Genomic DNA, 21002 nt, shown 5'->3' with positions numbered 1-21002 from the left:
CAGATGGGTTTATGGTGTTAAAATACACCAGTTCTGCTTTTTTGGACCACCAGTCTGTGTTACTCAACTGTAGTGAATGATGTACCATTTTCTAGCTCTAAGTCTCTCATTTTATCCAATGTAAAAAAACACAATTTCAAATTTTGCTACCTAATACCAAATCAAGCCGGTCGGTCACATTTTAGAGTGGCCTTTTATTTTCCCCAGCACAAGGTGCACCTGTGTAATGTACATGCTGTTTAATCAGCTTCTTGATATCCCACACCTGTCAGGTGGATGGATTATCTTGGCAAAGGAGAAGTGCTCAGTAAGAGGGGTGTAAACAAATTTGTACACCACATTTTAGAGAAATACGCTTTTTGAGTATATGGAAAAGGTCTGGGATTTTTTATTTCAGCACATGAAACATGCGACCAACACTATACATGTTGTGTTTACATTTTTTGTTTCATGTAGATATGTCATTGGGGAACTGAAGCTGATATCCTCAACCATTGACAATGGCGGCATATCACCTGCAAACATTTCTGGAATCAGCACTGTGATTTCTTTCACTCCGTCCTTTATCGCACTTCTTGCATATGAAGCTGTCTAATGTGCTGCTGCCAGAAACTGTTTGAGTCTCTCACAGTGCATCCCTTGTAGATGGTTAAGCGTTGCACCTGTACTACCATTACTGTACCTAAATTACACCTGGCATTTCATCTCTTTCTCATTTAACTTTTCAAAGTATTGCCAAAAAGGACTTCAAATCAAATCAAAGTGTATTTGTCACATGCGCCGAATACAACAGGTGTAGTAAACCTTACCTACAGGCTCTAACCAATAGTGAAAAAAAGGTGTTATTTGAACAATAGGTAAGTAAATAAATAAAACAACGGTAAAAAGACAGGCTATATACAGTAGCGAGGCTATAAAAGTAGCGAGGCTACATACAGACACCGTTTAGTCAGGCTGATTGAGGTAGTATGTAGATATGGTTAAAGTGACTATGCAAATATGATGAACAGAGAGTAGCAATAGCGTAAAAGAGTGGGTGGTGGGTGGCGGGACACAATGCGGATAGCCAATGCAGATAGCACTTCGCTACCTTCGCTTGCCTTCCCTTGCTGTTTTTCCAACTGTGAATGACGATGACGTGTGGAGCGCTTTATATCCATGGCAAATAATTTGACAGATGCATACTATCCTATTAACTTTACATCATTGTTGCATTAGGTATTTGTTTTATAAAAAAATTTGCTTTTAGTGCACTCCAAAAAATGCTGAGTTAAAAACAATTATTAAAAACAGTTATTTTGACCCAGCCAGTTGGGTTGTTGATGGTGGGTTATTGAGCTATGATCCACCTGGTAAGATCAGAAGACTGGAGGCATGGCTTAGTAGAGGCATATCCCAAAGTTGTCAAAGTTAGCAATTTGTTAGAATATTTACATAATAGTGTTATAAATGTTACATTTAAAATATGTGATGTACTAAAATATTAAAGAAAATTGAAATTTGTAAAATTTACTCTCACGGGTGCAAAAAGAAGGTATTTTTGGCAACCTGTGAGAGTAAATGTAATTTATGTTTATACACTCCACATTCTAATGTTCCTTCAATATTCTTGCACATGACATTTTTTAATATACAATTAATAACATTATTATTTAAGTATCATAACAAAATGCTAACTTTCCCAACATTAAGATACACATAGGCACTTGAGAAAATCACCTAGCGTAAACATCATTAAACTACAGTTTCAGTGAACAATCAAAATATGTGTTGACAATAAAACAGAACAGATTTTAAGGGAAATAAATGTACTCTCACGGGTGGCCAAAACAAACTATCTGAAAGCCATACCCCTACTAAGCCACACCTCCAATCTGCTGATCTGACCCGGTGGATCAATAACCCAACTAAGTGACCCAACTCTCTGGGTCAAAAATAGCCCAACTAGTGGTATGTCCACTATTTACCCAGCACTGGGTTGTTTTTAACTCAGCATTTTTTTGTATTTTTTAGTAGTGTGGTAGTTTTTTGATAACTGTACTATGATTTTAATTCTGTGATTTTAGGTTAAAAAAATGTATGTTAACAATCCCAATTTCGTTTAAATGTTAGTTCACACCCCTATTACACACACACACAACAGGTTTTGCTTCCTCTAAAGCCCACCATGACATAGAATCTTCAGTAACTAAAGTTGTTGATTTATCTTCTACAGAACCAAAGTATAAGTCAAAGTCAACAGACGCTGAGATGTGATAGTCCGGCGTCCCATTGTGACATAGCTACATGGCTCTGAGACACCATCCGCTGACACACACAGCCCAAACCGCAACTCTCCGCAAATTCCTAAGTGGAATTTTTCCGGTACACGTTCTCTCTTTATTTGAATGTGTTCACAGTTGTAGAAATTGTTTGAGTTGAGCTGAGAATTCGAAAAGTATGAAAGCCAACAGTTCAATATTCTAGAAAACTGTGGTTAGATGCAAATACGATCGAAAAGGCAAAATTCTACTGAGATACTGAAAAAATATATGTATATTGAAAGAACAGTATCTAGAGATTGCATGGAGAGACCACCACACATGCACTTATGCACTTATTCATCCAATTCAATTTTTGTAGAAAAGTGTCATTCTGACGTACAATACATGACCAAAAGTATGCCGACATCATTACAAAAATCATGGGCACTAATATGGAGTTGGTCCCCCCTTTGCTGCCGTGTCAGCCTCCACTCTTCTGGGAAGGCTTTTCACTAGATGTTGGAACATTGCTGCGGGGACTTGCTTCCATTCAGCGACAAGAGCATTAGTGAGGTCGGCACTGATATTATGCGATTAGGCCTGGCTTGCTGTCTGTGTTCCAATTCATCCCAAAGGTGTTTGATGGGGTTGAGATCAGGGCTCTGTGCAGGCCAGTCAAGTTCTTCCACACAAATGCCGACAAACCATTTCTGTATGGACCTCACTTTGTGCATGGGTGTATTGTCATGCTGAGACAGGAAAGGTCCTTCCCCAAATGACCCTGGGGTGGCAGGGTAGCCTAGTGGTTAGAGCGTTGGACTAGCAACCGGAAGGTTGCAAGTTCAAACCCCGAGCTGACAAGATACAAATCTGTCGTTCTACCCCTGAACAGACGGTTAACCCACTGTTCCTAGGCTGTCATTGAAAATAAGAATTTGTTCTTAACTGACTTGCCTGGTTAAAAATAAAAATTGTTGCCACAAAGTTGTAGCACAGAATGGCCTAGAATGTAATTATATGCTGTAGTGTTAAGATTTCCCTCCACTGGAACTAAGGGGCCTAGCCCAAACCACGAAAAACAGCCCCACCAAACTTTACACTTGGCACCATGCATTTGGGCAGGTCGTGTTCTCTTGGCATCCGCCAAACCCATATTTGTCTATCGGACTGCCAGATGGTGAAGCCTGATTCATCACTCCAGAGAACGCGTTTCCACTGCTCCAGAGTCCAATCGCGGCAAGCTTTAAACCACTCCAGCCGACGGTTGGCATTGCGCATGGTGATCTTAGGCTTGTGTGTGGCTGCTCGGCCGTTGAAACCCATATCATGAAGCTCCCGATGAAGTTCTTGTGCTGACGTTGGAACTTAGTTTGGAACTTGATAGTGAGTGTTGCAACCAAGGACTATTTTTATGTGCTATGCGCTTCAGCACTCACCGGTCCCATTCTGTAAACTTGTGTGGCCTACCACTTCGTGGCTGAGCCTTTGTTGCTCCTAGACATTTCCTCTTCACAATAACAGCACTTACAGTTGACCAGTGCAGCTCTAGCAGGCCAGAAATTTGATTAACTGACTTCTATGACGGTGCCACGTTGAAAGTCACAGAGCTCTTCAGTAGCTCTTCAGTAAGGCCATTCTACTGCCAATGTTTGTCTATGAAGATTGCATGACTGTGTGCTTGATTGTATACACCTGTCAGCAACGGGTGTGGCTGGAATAGATGAATCCACTAATTTAAAGGGGTGTCCACATACTTTTGTATATATAGTGTACATATGACAGCTTGACAGTAGTCTCTAGTGACGAAGATGAACAATAAGCCTCCTGAAATAGAAAATGCACGTCTAAGGTTAAGACTACTGTATTTCCCAGCTCCGACAGGGGCTGAAAACATGCCCACCTAGGAGCATCAACATTATCCTTAAACATCTCTTCCTGCCTGCCTACTGGTGTACAGAAAACTCTCGTGCTTCCTTCTGACCCACTTGCATTTGGCACTTGGATAAGAGAACAGGATTGGGTCGGGGCCTGCCCTTGAAAACATTTGAGTAGTCTTGGATGTAACTTCGAGAGAGTCAGCGAGGAAGCAAAACATTGGCAAAAAAGAGAAGATAAACTTCAACAATAAACAAGCTGAGCCATGCAGGTGGATGTTCAGAGCAGGATAGGGTGACTTCCAGAGATTAATAGAGGCTATGTGTGTCTGTGCTTTAGGGTGAGCGTGGGGTGGGTTAGGAGGGGGTTGTTTGTGACACAGTGGGCCCAGAGCCATCCATCACGACCCAGTGTTTGACTCACCAAACACCTGTACTTGAGCTGCCTTCTCCATTATTCATTGTGCTGAGGGCTTGGATGAGGCAGACCTTTTATTTTAGCCAAGTTAATAATGTATACCCCTTCTCTCTCGAAGAGGGAGACAGAGAGGCAGGCAGGCATAGAGGCATGTGGCCTGGGGTGCAGGTGGCTGTTACAGTACTAGGGTTGGGAGGTATCCAGATTTTCATATCGTCCAGATTTTCCACATCGTCATACCGTCCTTTTCTCATCCCCAGATTTAAGCTATTACCATTTTAGTACACAATCAGTCGCTTAAAAACGCAAAAAAAAGCCCATTGGGCGTCGATTACTATATAGAATGCTAACAAAATTAGCACAACTACAAGTGCATTTCCATAGAGCTTGCTAGTCATATATGCTAACGAGCACAAACGAAAATCAACTAATTGCAAAGACAGGCAATCTAGCTCATAAAGTTATACAAGTATAGGTAGTATCTACCGAATGTCATTTTTGGCGAGTTTGCAAATGTAAGCAAGTGTGAATGAGAGACATTGGTTGTGCAAATGAACAACATTTTGAGGGATAGAGCTTTTGTAAAAATGTACTTTTCATAGCAGGTTTACGTGAACTTACCCAGCAGATTATGGTAATTCATGTAGCAGATTAGGAGAATTATGATAAGATAAGGAAAATTGTTAGGGTTAGCTAAAATGCAAAAAACAAAAACAAAAAAAACAATTTGACAAAAGCTGTATCTCATCTAGACATGAAATCACACTTTATTACCGTTAGGGCCAAGAACGGAGAGGAGAAAAAACTAAAGGAAATTAAGATACCAGTGGCAGCTGTACAGATAACTCATCCAAAGCACTTTGACTTCTCAAACAAAGCTAACACTATATGATGCCATATCCCCTTATTACTTTAGTTACTGTAACTAGCAAATTTTGAGGATATTGACAACATTGAAAAACCATCCCCTGGCTACTTCCAAATCCCCCGGTATACGGTATAAACGGTATACCGCCCAAGCCTACACTAAAGTAGGGCTTGACAGAACTTTTTAAATGGGAAAACTTGCACAATTGGTGGCTGACTAAATACTTTTTTGCCCCACTGTGTGTGTGTGTGTGTGTGTGTGTGTGTGTGTGTGTGTGTGTGTGTGTGTGTGTGTGTGTGTGTGTGTGTGTGTGTGTGTATATATATATATATATCACACACAGTATATATACACAGTATATACTTCCAGTTTTCAGTATAAATGTGAATGGGTTATAGCCCATACAGTAGAAACGCATTGAATAACACATTGATAATTGGCAAAACAGACATTAAAACAATGAATCATAAGGAAGAAGGTTTTGAAATGTCTATCCTATATCTGAGAGATGTAAGAAAACTTGTGTGTATCATAGAGCAGAACAACTGACACCTTCTTCATGAGTCTCCCCTTTTAATAATGGTGACATTTTAGTTTGTAGCTCCAACAGTCTCCTTCGAAATGAGGACATCCGTGACCTATGCCCAATTGCAGGGTGATTTTCTAAATAGTTTGTTTTAATATGTGTTTTTGTATATACAGTTGAAGTTGGAAGTTTACATACACTTAGGTTGGAGTAATTCAAACTCGTTTTTCAAACACTCCACAAATTTCTTGTTAACAAACTATAGTTTTTGCGAGTTGGTTAGGACATTTACTTGGTGCATGACACAAGTCATTTTTCCAACAATTGTTTCTAGACAGATTATTTCACTTATCACAATTCCAATGGGTCAGAAGTTGATTGTGCCTTTAAACAGCTTGGAAATCCCAGAAAATTATGTCATGGCTTTAGAAGCTTCTGATAGGCTAATTAACATAATTTGAGTCAATTGTAGGTGTACCTGTGGATGTATTTCAAGGCCTACCTTCAAACTCAGTACCTCTTTGGAAAATCAAAATAAATCAGCCAAAGAATTGTAGACCTCCACATGTCTGTTTCATCCTTTTGAGCAATTTCCAAACGCCTGAAGGTACAACGTTCATCTGTACAAACAATAGTACGCAAGTATAAACACCATGGGACCATGCAGCCATCGTACTGCTCAGGAAGGAGACACGTTCTGTATCCTAGATGAATGTACTTTGGTGCAAAAAGTGCAATTCAATCCCAGAACAACAGCAAAGGACCTTGTGAAGATGCTGGAGGAAACCGGTACAAAAGTATCTATATCCACAGTAAATGAGTCCTATATCTACATAACCTGAAAGGCTGCTCAGCAAGGAAGAAGTCACTGCTCCAAAACCGCCATAGAAAAGCCAGACTACGGTTTGTAACAAAGATCGTACTTTTTGGAGAAATGTCCTCTGGTCTGATGAAACAAATATATAACTGTTTGTCCATAATGACCATCGTTATGTTTGGAGGAAAAAGGGGGAGGCTTGCAAGCCAAAGACACCATCCCAACCATGAAGCACAGGGGTAGCAGCATCATGTTGTGGGGGTGCTTTACTGCAGGAGGGACTGGTGCACCTTACAAAACAGATGGCATCATGAGGACGGAAAATGATGTGGATTTATTGATGCAACATCTTAAGACATCAGTCAGGAAGTTAAAGCTTGGTCGCAAATGGGTCTTCCAAATGGACAATGACCCCAAGCATACTTACAAAGTTGTGTCAAAACGGCTTAAGGACAACAAAGTCAAGGTATTGGAGTGGCCATCACAAAACCCTGACCTCAATCCCATAGAAAAGTTGTGGGCAGAACTGAAAATGTGTGTGTGAGCAAAGGAGGCCTACAAACCTGACTCAGTTACACCAGCTCTGTCAGGAGGAATGGGCCAACATTTACCCACTTATTTTGGGAGCTTGTGGAAGGCTACACGAAACATTTGACCCAAGTTAAACAATTTAAAGGCAATGCTACCAAATACTAATTGAGTGTATGTAAACTTCTGACCAACTGTGAATGTGATGAAAGAAATAATAGCTGAAATAAATCATTCTCTCTACTATTTTTCTGACATTTCACATTCTTAAAATAAAGTGGTGATCCTAGCTGACCTAAGACAGGGAATTTTTACTAGGATTAAATGTCAGGAATTGTGAAAAACTGAGTTTAAATGTATTTGACTAAGGTGTATGTAAACCTCCGACTTCAACTGTACATTGATTGGTTGGTTGATGAATGTTTATGCTACACAAAGATAAATACAACTAAACCAATCTGTTAGTAGTCAGACTTATTGCACCGGTTACTGGGATGGTTGTTCCAAATTAGATCGTTGAGGTTCTTTCATTATTCAATCCTCCCTATTCTGGCAGTGATTCTGAATTCATGTTGCGGGTGATACTTCTTGTTGAATATCATAACTCTGTCTGGATTCCAATAAGAATTACACATAACTTTGCAAGTAAGTATAATGGGTCTCGCATGCCTGATGTGACCTGTAAACCAGGGGTTTCCTAACACAACTGTGTTAGCGTTTAACCAGTGCTTATTTTGTTATCGGGAAGTGCCGGAACAAGAAGTGAGAGCAAGAGTGGGGTGACCTGGGGAGCTCCGAGGTACCGGAACGCATGAGAAAAATATTACCTCTAAAATAAAGCTTTGAATGCATAGCATCGCATTTGCTTTGTGGCATAGACGAGTAGAGGCACTTACAGAGGTTGCACACATGGGAAACATTTTTATGTGGCCTAGCGTCCGGTAAATTTTGGGTCTTTTATAAACGCAATTCATATTTTTTTACATGACTGGAGACATTGGCAAAATCTGTTTTAATGCTGCATTCAACTAGGGACTCTGAGCTGGGAAATCTCTGACTTTTGACTTCAGTGTGATCAAGACAACTGGGAAATCGTGAAAAAACGAGCTCCGACTGGGATAATTTTTTTGGAACGGTCATCCAATTCGGAATTCCAAGGGAGGAACTCTGGCCCCTTTCTAGAGCTCAGACTTTCCAATCTGAAGATGACGTCATAAATCATTTTTTCCCCTCCAGATTTCCCAGTTGTCTTGAAAGCACCATAATACTGCACAAATGATCGAAATGACACACTACTTTGACGCTGACTGAGAATCTGAGATCATTGAAATGACCTTGAATCCATCATTAGGCTAGGTGTGTGGAGACACATATTGTATGCTAAAATATGAAGAGGAAATTATAGTCCTAAAAAGAAAATCCAGTTTCACTGACTCTCCCAATGATGCGCAGCTCACTTGCTGGTGATGGCCTATGCTCTCATTCGAAAAGCCTCTCTCTTGTTTTACTTTGTAAAACAATATTTGGAAGGTGATCAAATATTTTGGTAGCCTACAGCTGACATATTAGAGTCTTCTCTTTTCAGCAGGAGCCATTTGCTTTCTAACCTTTGTTTCCCAACGATTGAAGGCTTTTTGAAATGCTGCGACTAGCCAGTTTTGTCTGCATTGCCTTGTTATCGGACTACACTCCACAGCTAGGCTATTTGTAAAATAAGCTATCGATCCTCTGTGGTAGTTTTTTTTGCCACTGTTCTTTCAGAACAGACAGCAGTACTGTCGCTCAATAACTGTGGCAGCTCCTCCAGAACCCTTTGTGAAACTATGATTCTATTAGGAAATAAATTATGAAGTGCAATGCTGAAGAGATTAAAGTTGCAGGCTCATGTCTATCAGAGCAAAAGGGGATAGATCATAGAAAGTTAATTTCAATCTAGTTATGTGATTTTTACATTGTACAAGAGGTACCGAATCCTGACAAATAGGTTCTGGAAAAAAACAGTCCAAAACCTTCAAGGTGCCGGATCCTGTTCCAGCAGGAACAGGGCTCAAATTAAGCCCTGGGTATAACTAGGCCCTCAGCGAAAGGACTTACAGAAAAGATACAGAAAAGATAGAGATACAGAACAGGTGAAAGTTTGGACACACCTACTCATTCAAGTGTTTTTCTTTATTTTACTATTTTGTACATTGTAAAATAGTAGTGAAGACATCAAAACCAAAAGTGTTAACCAAATCCATATATATGTTATATTTGAGATTCTTCAAAGTAGCCACCCTTTGCGTTGATGACAGCTTTACACACGCTTGGCATTCTCTCAACTAGCTTCATGAGGAATGCTTTTTCCAACAGTCTTTAAGGAGTTCCCACATATATTGAGAACTTGTTGGCTGCTTTTCCTTCACTCTGCAGTCCAACTCATCCCGAAACATCTCAATTGGATTGAGGTTGGGTGATTGTGGAGGCCAGTTCATCTGATGCAGCACTCCATCACTCTCCTTCTTGGTGAAATAGCCCTTACACAGCCTGGAGGTGTGTTTTGGGTCATTGCCATGTTGAAAAACAAATTATAGTCCCACTAAGCGCAAACCAGATGGCGTATCGCTGCAGAATGCTGTGGTAGCCATGCTGGTTAAGTGTGCCTTGAATTCAACATAAATCACCAACAGTGTCACCAGTAAAGCACCTTCACAACATCACACCTCCTCCTCCATACTTCACAGTGGTAACCACACATGCTGAAATCATCCGTTCACTTACTCTGCATCTCACAAAGACACGACGGTTGGAACCAAAAATCTCACTTTTGGACTCATCAGACCAAAGGACATATTTCCACCGGTCTAATGTCCATTGCTCGTGTTTCTTGGCCCAAAAAAGTATCTTCTTCTTATTGGTGCCCTTTAGTGATGGTTTCTTTGCAGCAATTCAACCATGGCCTGATTCACGTCTGTTACTTGAATTCTGAAGCATTTATTTGGGCTGCAGTTTCTGAGGCTAGTAACTATAGGTGCAATTAATGCAAATGAACACTTTCTGTCTCCTAGAGATGAATGTACTTTGGTGCGAAAAGTGCAAATCAATCCCCCAGAACAACAGCACAAGACCTTGTGAAGAAGCTGGAGGAAACGGGTACTTTTTGGGTTACCACATGAATCCATATGTGTTATTTCAAAGTTTTGATGTCTTCAATTTTATTGTACAATGTAGAAAGTACAAATAAAGAAAAACCCTTGAATGAGTAGGTGTGTCCAAACTTTTGACTGGTACTGTATATAATATATGCCATAAATCATTTAATTGTAAAGGCTAATAACGCTGGTGGAACTGTTCATAGAGGGTTCTAGGAAGAACCTTTAGAATGATAAAATTGTTTTTGTTAGAACCCTTCACAGAGGGTTCTAGGTAGAACCATATACAGGGGGTTCTACGAAGAACCCTACATATACGGTTTTTAGATAGAACTGTCTGCAAAGGGTTCTACCTAGCACCAAAACGGGCTCCCCCATGAGGACAAACCAAAGAACCCTGTATGGTTCCACATAGCACCTTTTTCTAAGAGTGCAGGGGTTAGAAGCCTGTCAGTAAGGTCATGGGTCATACCCTCACCCCCGCTTTCACATCATATCAATCAACACACATCGCACCTAAAAAGCGGTGCACAGAGCCAATTCTCAGGAAGGTATTAATGATGTTACTTTTAGAAATAATTACCTGGATGTTGGTGATGAGAAGATGTAAGGTTGTATAAGACCTATACAAAGGGCTTACTGACTAAGAGCTGAGTGGAATAGCTTGAATGAATCCGGGACCTTAGGACCCATGGCCGTTGTTTGTATACAGTAGGTCCACTGTCGTGTAAGAGTTTACTTTTTATTCATTGTAAGCCTTGCTACACGTGATGTTACGTGGTTGAGAACTCAATGCTAGTGCAGATATGTCAATCCCACTGTGTCAATCAAATCCTATTGTAGTTTGATAAAAATCATTTGACAGGTTTGAGAGGGTTAAAGGAAAACCAAAAATGATATTTTTGTATTTATTTCATTAGTTCCAAAATGTTTTCTGTGTCAGCAATCAAGTTTTCAGTGTATTTAACTTTCAAAATATAGAAATACAGCTGGTATGATGCATTTCACATCATATTTTTTTCTCTTTAAGCGCTGGGGGTTCGAGTGTAAAGTTTGCTAACAGTTTCATGTAATCCCATTCCATGATATCATGGCAATGGATGAGGCCTTTATGTAAATGTGGGCCCACAGTAATGTGTATGATTCAATATGTAAAGCTGTGTGAAATCATATCCTCCTTTCAAAACAATTTCATAACAAACATTTACACAAATTAGCTTTTACATTTCATTTTTACCACAGACAATGTGCCTCTAACAGCAATTGAATTGAAACTTCTTCAGGATTGGAGGGTAACCTGCTAGACGGTTGAGCTAATGTAGGCTAATGCGATTACCATGAGGTTGTAAGTAACAAGAACATTTCCCGGGACATAGACAAAGCATCCTTCACTCATGCTGCCAAACATACCCTCGTAAAACTGACCATCCTACCGATCCTCGACTTCAGTGATGTCATCTATAAAATAGCCTCCAACACTCTACTCAACAAACTGGATGCAGTCTATCACAGTGCTATCCGTTTTGTCACCAAAGCCCCATACACTACCCACCATTGCGACCTGTACGCTCTCGTTGGTTGGCCCTCGCTTCATACTCGTTGCCAAACCCACTGGCTACAGGTTATCTACAAGTCTCTGCTAGGTAAAGCCCCGCCTTATCTCAGCTCACTGGTCACCATACCAGCACCCACTCGTAGCAAGCGCTGCAGCAGGCATATCTCACTGGTCACCCCCAAAGCCAATTCCTCCTTTGGTCGTCTTTCCTTCCAGTTCTCTGTTGCCCATGACTGGAACCAATTGCAAAAATCTCTGAAGCTGGAGACTCACATCTCCCTCACTAGCTTTAAGCACCAGCTGTCAGAGCAGTTTACAGATCACTGCACCTGTAGTTAGCCTATCTGTAAACAGCCCATCTATCTACCTACCTCATCCCCATACTGGTATTTATTTATTTATTTTGCTCCTTTGCACCCCAGTATCTCTACCTGCACATTCATCTTCTGCCGATCTACCATTCCAGTGTTTAACTGCTATATTGTAATTACTTCGCCACCATGGCCTATTTATTTCCTTAACTTACCTCATTTGCACTCACTGTATATAGACTTTTTGTTTTCTTTTGTTCTACTGTATTATTGACTCTATGTTTTGTTTATTCCATGTGTAACTCTGTGTTGTTGTATGTGTCGAATTGCTATGCTATGCAGTTGCAAATGAGAACTTGTTCTCAACTAGCCTACCTGGTTAAATAAAGGTGAAATAAATAAAAATAAAATAAAATATCTGATATTGGCAGACAGCTTAAATTCTTGTTAATCTGACTGCACTGTCCAATTTACAGTAGCTATTACAGTGGAAGAATACCTTGCTATTGTTTGATGAGAGTGCACAGTTTTGAAAAGTTATTAATAAACAATTTAGGCACATTTGGGCAGTCTTGATACAACATTTTGAACAGAAATACAATGGTTCATTGGATCAGTCATAAAACGTGCACATACACTGATTCCATCCAGTGGCCAACATATAAATTGCACCTGGGCTGGAATAATACATTATGGCCTTTCTCTTGCAATTCAAATATGGTACAAAAAAAGGGGGAGGTTTCTTTGTGTTATCTTTTACCGGATCTAATGTGGTATATTCTCCTACATTCCTTTCACATTTCCTCAAACTTCAAAGTGTTTCCTTTCAAATGGTACCAAGAATATGCATATCCTTGCTTCAGGCAGTTAGATTTGGGTATGTCATTTTAGGTGAAAAATGAAAAAAAGGAGCCGATCCTTAAGAGGTTTTAAGCTGTCTGTGTTAGTGAAACTTTTTTTTTACACATTGTCAGTACATAACAATACACTGCTGTAAATGGACCCCCACCCATACACCATGTAGAAACACTGGTAACCTATAGACTCTATATAATATACAGTGGGGATACTACTATTTCAGAAGGTCTGGTCACACAAATTGGCAAAGGTCCGGATGGATATTGTAATTTATTGGCGTAGTAACAAACATCCAAATCACGACCCATGGAACCCAAACTTTTAAAATAATTTCACACCCCTCTTGTTGGTCTAGAGAACATTTAGCAGTTGTAAAGCTTATTTCCTGCAAATCTACAGATTTTGCCATGGGACGGATTTAAAATTCTGCAGTTTTAAAGCTAATTTCCTGCAATTCTACACATTTTGCCATATCTTATGTGTGTTCATATGATACCTGAGTGACTCAACAAAATCAACGGGGACTCCCTGGGGTTCAATGCCGCTGGGCACGTGATCTGGCCATGATAAGTACAAGATGTAGATAGCTGGTTAGCTGAACTAACCTGCTAGCTAACATGGGCTAGCTGATCAACTGGACATTTCTGACAGGTTATAAATAGCTTTCTAATGTCTGTCAGTGAATGACATTCCAAGAGGATGACTGCCCATGCACTACCACATTTCAAAAGCCTTCAAAAGCCACCCCCCCCCAAAAAAACAAAAACAATTAGCCATCTGCCTTTTGAGTATGGCTGATATACATCCTTTTAATAGTTTGGGAGATAAAAGATACCATCTGGTAATTCCATCAATACCGAAGTAGTCGATATATGGCCTGAAAGATGCCCTAAATCATTGTATCGATCATTGATCTGTTTCTTAAGGCCCATGAGGCTCTGTCTGAAATCTGAGATTGACTCTGCAGTTTGGGCATTTAGGGCACCAGTAAAGACAGTGGAATGAGACCCTCCACCTTTTGATGACTCTTTTACAACTTTCACAGATAGACAAGACACTTTCTGTAGGCAAGCCAATAATTGACTATATTTCACTGCATAGAACCCCTAAAAGATTATGAAATCCGTACAATCGATAAGTAGAGAACAAAATCAAAATAACAAAGATTGTGCTTCTTTATCAGTGGAAAGCATTTGTTAGTTTGTCCGTGAAGCTTTGAATCGGGTTAGTTTGAGCCTGACTAGTCAAGTGCGGTATTTTATCCCTTTATAGGCCTACACAGCTTAAGCATCAAAACCTCCTTTGTTCTTCTTTCCATTCGTGTGGTTCGCCCACTGGTAACCCCGGTCTCCTCCACAAAACCCTCACATCAGCACCCAGAACTGCTCTCACATAACTAGCATGCAAATTGTTTTTCATTATATGATTCTCTAGGTGTTTAAACCTGATCACATATTGCGTGGATATAACTAGAATTCCAATATGCAGCAGCATAGCAATATAATAAGAATATGTAACACCTTTTGTTGTCATATGGGTCTGGTTACTCGTTATGGGATATAAGTCAGGACTTATCCACTTTTTTGGCATTTCATTCTTCTGGTAGCTTCGTACTGTAGGATACATGCTTTGCCAATCTGTGGTGTAGCTAATGGTGAGACTGGAGAACCTGCTGGCTTGTACGCATTGAGCCTCTTCTGTTTGAAGACTTCACGCAGTGTCCTGGAATGGAACCAAACCACACAGTCACTCCTCTCCACACGCACATACACACACGACCAGCATCCTGACGAGTGTCACTGCCATGTGAAGATTAAACTGTGCCTCCTGAAACAGCGAGGGGTGAGTCTTATGTTCCCTGTTTCAGTGCCCGTGAACAAAATTACAGGCCAATGTATTTTTAGTTATTAGATGTTTGTGTGTGTGAAATCTGTTAGTGAGCCCCTCCATGGCCCGACTGGGATGAGGCATACCTTGGAACAGTGTGCTGTGGGGCACTGACACCTCATGTCACCTGACACTACCGCTTTCCAGGCCAAGACCGTGGAGCCCCTGCCACTCGGTAATTGAATGACACTAATAGGTGCCCAGACACAAATAGGAACACCCATGCATGCGTGTGCCACTCTCTGATAACAAGCCCCACTTATAATTATGTATACTAGGGGCCCTAGTTTCAGCTGCTGTTAAGGCGGCGCTAGTGTCAAACACATGATAGTTTGCAATTTTGTCATGTAAACACACTGGCATTTTCGAGCTCTAACACCAGGGTTGGTAAGTTACCTGTCTTGTATTAGCTTGCTTGCGCTGAGGTAGGAGGGTGGAAATATTTAAAGCGTGTCATTAAAAACATGCACCAATGTGTCAATTTCAAGCAGCCCTACTGGTGATATTTAAGACTTACCAAAAGCGGGTTTTAGCGGAAATGTTTAGGAACATCAAGTTATTGCGATAGACTGCTTATCGTTTTTCCTTGGTGTTGAATCCGCTTGTAGTCTAGGCTATATTTCCCTGTTTGTTTGTTTGTCTTTCATGTGGCAAAGTCACAAACAGATCATATCAATGGCGATGGTAAACTAATCTTATTATAATGTTTGGGCAATGTCCAATTGTCAATGGCTCAAACACAGTGAATTTTCGAAATGTGAATGCAATGTGTGCAGATGATTATTTCCATGTTGAAGCCAATGTTTGTTGTAACTAGGCCTATTGTAGGGTTACTGTATACTCTTCAAAAAACCTTCAATGGATAGGACAAACATCCATGCCTCCTGCCGAAGATGTGATTTATAATATCATGCTTCTGACCCAATCCTATTTAGAAATATTGTTGTTTAAAAAAAACAGATGGATTGTTTTTTGTTTCATTTTATAAAAAAACACATTTTATTAGAAAGATTCACCATCCATTGGTTTATGTTCAGAATGTACAGTGCCTTCGGAAAGTATTCATACCCCTTCACATTTTGTTACGTTACAGCTGTATTCAAAAATGTATTACATTATTGGTTTTTCTCATCAATCCACATGCAATAGCCCATAATTGTCATGCCCTGACCTTAGATAACCTTTTATTTCTCTATTTTGGTTAGGCCAGGGTGTGACTAGGGTGGGTAGTCTAGTTTTTTATTTTCTATGTTGGCCTGGTATGGTTCCCAATCAGAGGCAGCTGTCTATCATTGTCTCTGATGGGGCTCATATTTAGGCAGTCTTTTCCCACCTGTTGTTTGTGCGATCTTGATTTTGTATTGTTGCTTTTTAGCCCTACAAAACTGTGCGTTTCATTTGTTACTCTTTCTTGTTTTGTGCCGGTCATCATAAATAAAAAATGATTAACCTACGCTGCATCTTGGTCCGACCATCCTTCCAACAAAGATTGTTACAATAATGACAATAATAAGTGAAAACAGTTTAGAAATGTTTGCAAATTTATTAACAACAAAAAACAGAAATACCTTATTTACTTCTCATAAGTATTCAGACCTTTTGCTATGAGACTCGAAATTGAGCTCAGGTGCATCCTGTTCGAAATTGAGCATCCTTGAGATGTTTCTACAACTTGATTGAAGTCCACCTGTGGTAAATTCAATTGATTGGACATGATTTGGAAAGACACACACCTGTCTATATAAGGTCACACTGTTGGCAGTGCATGTCAGAGCAAAAACCAACCCATGAGGTCAAAGAAATTGTCTGTAGAGCTCCGAGACAGGATTGTGTCATGCCACAGATCTGCGGAAGATTACCAAAACATATTTGCAGCATTGAAGGTCCCCAAAAACACAGTGGCCTCCATCATTCTTAAATGGAAGAAGTTTAGAACCACCAATACTTTTCCTAGAGCTGGCCGCCCAGGCAAACTGAACAACCGGGGGAGAAGGGCCTTGGTCAGGGAGGTGACCAAGAACCCGATGGTCACTCTGATAGAGCTCCAGAGTTCCTCTGTGGAGATGGGAGAACCTTCCAGAAGGACAACCATCTTTCTAGCACTCCACCAATTAGCCGTTTGTGATAGAGTGCCCTCTTCACGACTGCTACTCCCTGTTTGTTTGTTACCTATGCATAGTCACTTCGCTCCCCACCTACATGTACAGATTACCTCAACTGGTCTGTACTCCTTTACACGGACTCCGTACCGGCTCCCCCTGTATATAGCCTCGTTATTGTTATTGTTATTGTGTTTTTTATTTTAGCCTACTTGGTAAATATTTTCTTCTTGAACTGCACTGTTGGTTAAGGGCTTGTAAGTAAGCATTTCGCGGTGAAGTCTACACTTGTTATTCGGCGCATGTGGCAAATAAAGTTTGATTTGGTTACTTATGTAAATTATATTTTCAGGTTTGTATTGTTTGTTTTAAAAAAAAAACGTTTTTGCTTAGTCTTTATGCGGTATTGTATATAGATTGATGAGGGAAAAAACTATTTAATCTATTTAGAATAAGGCTGTAACGTAACAAAATGTGGAAAAAGTCAAGGGGTCAAGGCACTATATATGGCTCGAATGCAATGCAATTTCATCTGCTATTTCCAGAGAAGTGCAAATATGATCTGTAAAATGGTTCCATGATGTTTATAAGACATTACATTTGGGAGCAGTATAACAGTGAGTGGACATTCACCCTCTCTCTTTATTTTGGATCTTTGTCGAGCTCCTGTGAACATTTTTGATGTGCATAAAACCCTCCATAGTCTAAGTTGCCCTGTCTGTATCATACGCCCATGGGGAGCAATTATGGTGCCTGGAACTGTATTTAGACAGCCTATTTAAAATAAGTTGTTTCATGATAATTGTATTAGTTATACAATGTCTTTTTAGGCCTTATCAATAGCCTAGTGAATTGAATCTTGCTTATTGACTATGTTTGTCATGTATATGTCCCAATTGCAATTTACAGTAGTCCTAGACCCTTTATCAGTGTGAATGCTATAGCCTATGTTTAACAATGTATTTCCATATTGAAGCAATACAATTCGAACAATGTGTACTGCAAACATGTTCAACATACAATTTAGCAAGTATGAGGCAAGCTATTTAACAAACTAAGCTATAACGGAATAACATTCGAATTGGAGTTGATGACAACGCAATACATAAACGATCGTAAACACACAACTTGAAGCAAACACATATTTAGCCATGGAGCACGTTCTGATTGGCCAGTGATGAGCCAAGCCTTGACACACCCACAACATGTTTATTCATCAAAACCCAGCCCGTTCGCACCACCGCCAGCTACTGCACCTATATTCCGATTGTGAAAATAGCTCAAATATTTTATGACATACCCCTGAACCTATAATTCTATTTTTGAATTAAACTAGGGCTCTAAATGTGTATTCTACTTAAAGGGCAAAACACCAAAGAGAGGACAACTAACATCATTCCTTTTATGACCATGAAAACAGCAAAGATGGCACATGCCATAGTTACTGTACTTTGTGAGGGCCCTTTGGATTAATATTCAGTGAAATACTTATGCTCGCAGGGTGTCAAAATGGATCATGTGCTTCATGTTTTGAAATCAATCTACACCATTACCGTGTGTACAGTACATCTCATTACATAAAACCTACCAGACCTACTGTACCATTTCTGACATACACTACACTACACTACACTATTTGACTCGGACACCCTAGGACAGGTGGGTGATGGTCGTGACAGCTGGGGATTCAAACACAGCCTGGTGTATGCAGCACGTTTGACAGATTGATCTACACAATAAGACAGATATAGATTTACACAGTAATAGACAGTGTGGTGTGGTGCTTAGTACTTAGAGATGGACCTTTTGGAATAAACAACGCTCCATCCATGTTGTGTAATTAATCACTCAATCTTCTTATCGTGGGTTTGTAGTCCAGCAGCGGGGTCAGATTGACTGAGGTTTTTACACACTGCCATGTGTCATAAATAGCACCAAATCCTAGTTTAAATCTGTAGCGTTGCCCATTAGTATTAACTAACATCCTGCTATCTCCCCTGTTTACAGGTCACACGATAGTGCTGTCTGTCCTGGATCTGAAGACTTGGCATCAGTCATCTCTTCCTTGACAGAAACCACAGGGACTTCTTGGATGTGAAGACTATGTATTGAAGGATTGTGGGATGGAACCAGGGACCAATAAGGGAAAAAAAGGAAACACTGAAATTCCACTGTATGGATGCAGAGCAGAGACTTGACTTGGAGATCCCATAGAACCACCTATCCAGACTAATGGACTACTGATTAGATCCCATAGAACCACCTATCCAGACACTGGACTACTGATTAGATCACATAGAACCACCTATCCAGACTAATGGACGACTGATTAGATCCCATAGAACCACCTATCCAGACACTGGACTACTGATTAGATCCCATAGAACCACCTATCCAGACTACTGGACTACTGATTAGATCCCATAGAACCACCTATCCAGACTACTGGACGACTGATTAGATCCCATAGAACCACCTATCCAGACTACTGGACTACTCATCAGATCCCATAGAACCACCTATCCAGACAACTGGAATACTGGATAGATCCCATAGAACCAGCTATACAGACTACTGGACTACTGATTAGATCCCATAGAACCACCTTATCCAGACTACTGGACTACTGGATAGATCCCATAGAACCAGCTATACAGACTACTGGACTACTGATTAGATCCCATAGAACCACCTTATCCAGACTACTGGACTACTGATTAGATCCAATTCCTAGCCATTATTGTTTGTGTTTTTTCCTCCAATGAACTGCTACAGTAGGAGATCCAAACCTGCAAGGTATTTATTCAGTAAAAACAAAAACTGTGGATTATGCAAGCAAGATAAACCTTAATGCGAAACATGTGACGTGACATTTTCAAATATTTTTCCTCTTTTTGCCACAGAGAAGCTCAATGACTCCAAAACAAAGTGTCTGTGTTCGAAATTTAGATCATAAGCATATCCATTTATTTTTAACCGTATGAAGCAGACATCTCTTCTTTTTAAGATTTTTGATTTTTTTTAAAGCATTAAGTGTTTGGTTTTAGTAATTCTGTTGGACTGTCAGGTCTGCTTTTGAAGACTTGAGACATCAAAGAAGATGCCACAGTGAAAAATAGTACTAACTACTATGTTGCAGTGCTTGAATTAAAGGCACCATGGTTTCAACAAACCAATTAAAATGACATTAAGCTGAACTCCAACTGTTTTAATATCTGTTTTTAATAGCCTGGTGACCAACATTGAGTAAAAGTGTCAGTATTATCTCAATAAACCTATGTCAAAAGGATGTCACTGAATCGAGAAAGGGTTTGGTTTTGTATCATAGTTTCAAATGTCTCTACAACTAAATACATTTTACGAAATCACCAACGTCACCTTTACAAGACAACCAAATAACGTACAGACAAAATAACAACCAAAAGAAATTCAACACCGAATTGTGCATACAACTGCCACATTACAGGCACTTGTTTGAGCTATATCAGCACAGTACTGTATGTCAAACTTAATGTGAGGCCGGATAACAACAACACTAAAAGGGGTCATTCTTACATTGTTCTGTCATGAGGGTTGATGATGCATTTTGAAAACAAAGGTCAGAATGGAAAACCATGAACTGCTTGGAAAGGAAAGATGTCAGTGAAACTCAATCTTACTGCACTGACGTCATAGCACCTCTCCCACTGCTGAAGCTCAAATACTTTCATTCTTTGGGAAACCATGAACTGCCATAGAGGTCAGCATTATGCATTCATTCCCGTAGATTACATGATTTATATTCAGACGGTGTAACCAAAAAAATCCTGTTTACATCGGTGTCACAGTCCCTCACAGCCTCTGTGGGACATGTCTTGTGTAAGGCAAGGGTAATGTTATTAGCATAA

The 21002-nt window shown here is 40.1% G+C and overlaps 1 protein-coding gene across 2 annotated transcripts in view; it reads left to right on the top strand.

Annotated features, from left to right (window-relative positions):
- The window catches only part of LOC109890152 (chemokine-like protein TAFA-2), a 178664-nt gene extending 158250 nt beyond the window's left edge, over positions 1-20414 (top strand). For both annotated transcript variants that reach the window (XM_020482116.2, XM_031824797.1), the window contains exon 5: positions 19123-20414. In XM_020482116.2, coding sequence (XP_020337705.1) covers positions 19123-19134 — 12 coding nt within the window. In that variant the 3' untranslated portion in view covers positions 19135-20414. The remainder of the gene's footprint in view (positions 1-19122) is intronic.
- The last annotated feature ends 588 nt before the right edge of the window (positions 20415-21002 follow it).

The sequence above is a fragment of the Oncorhynchus kisutch genome, linkage group LG5 (assembly GCF_002021735.2).
Source record: "Oncorhynchus kisutch isolate 150728-3 linkage group LG5, Okis_V2, whole genome shotgun sequence".
NCBI lineage: Eukaryota > Metazoa > Chordata > Actinopteri > Salmoniformes > Salmonidae > Oncorhynchus > Oncorhynchus kisutch.
The sequence above is the reverse complement of the archived record's forward strand: the minus strand, read 5'-3'. Positions and strand labels throughout refer to the sequence as shown.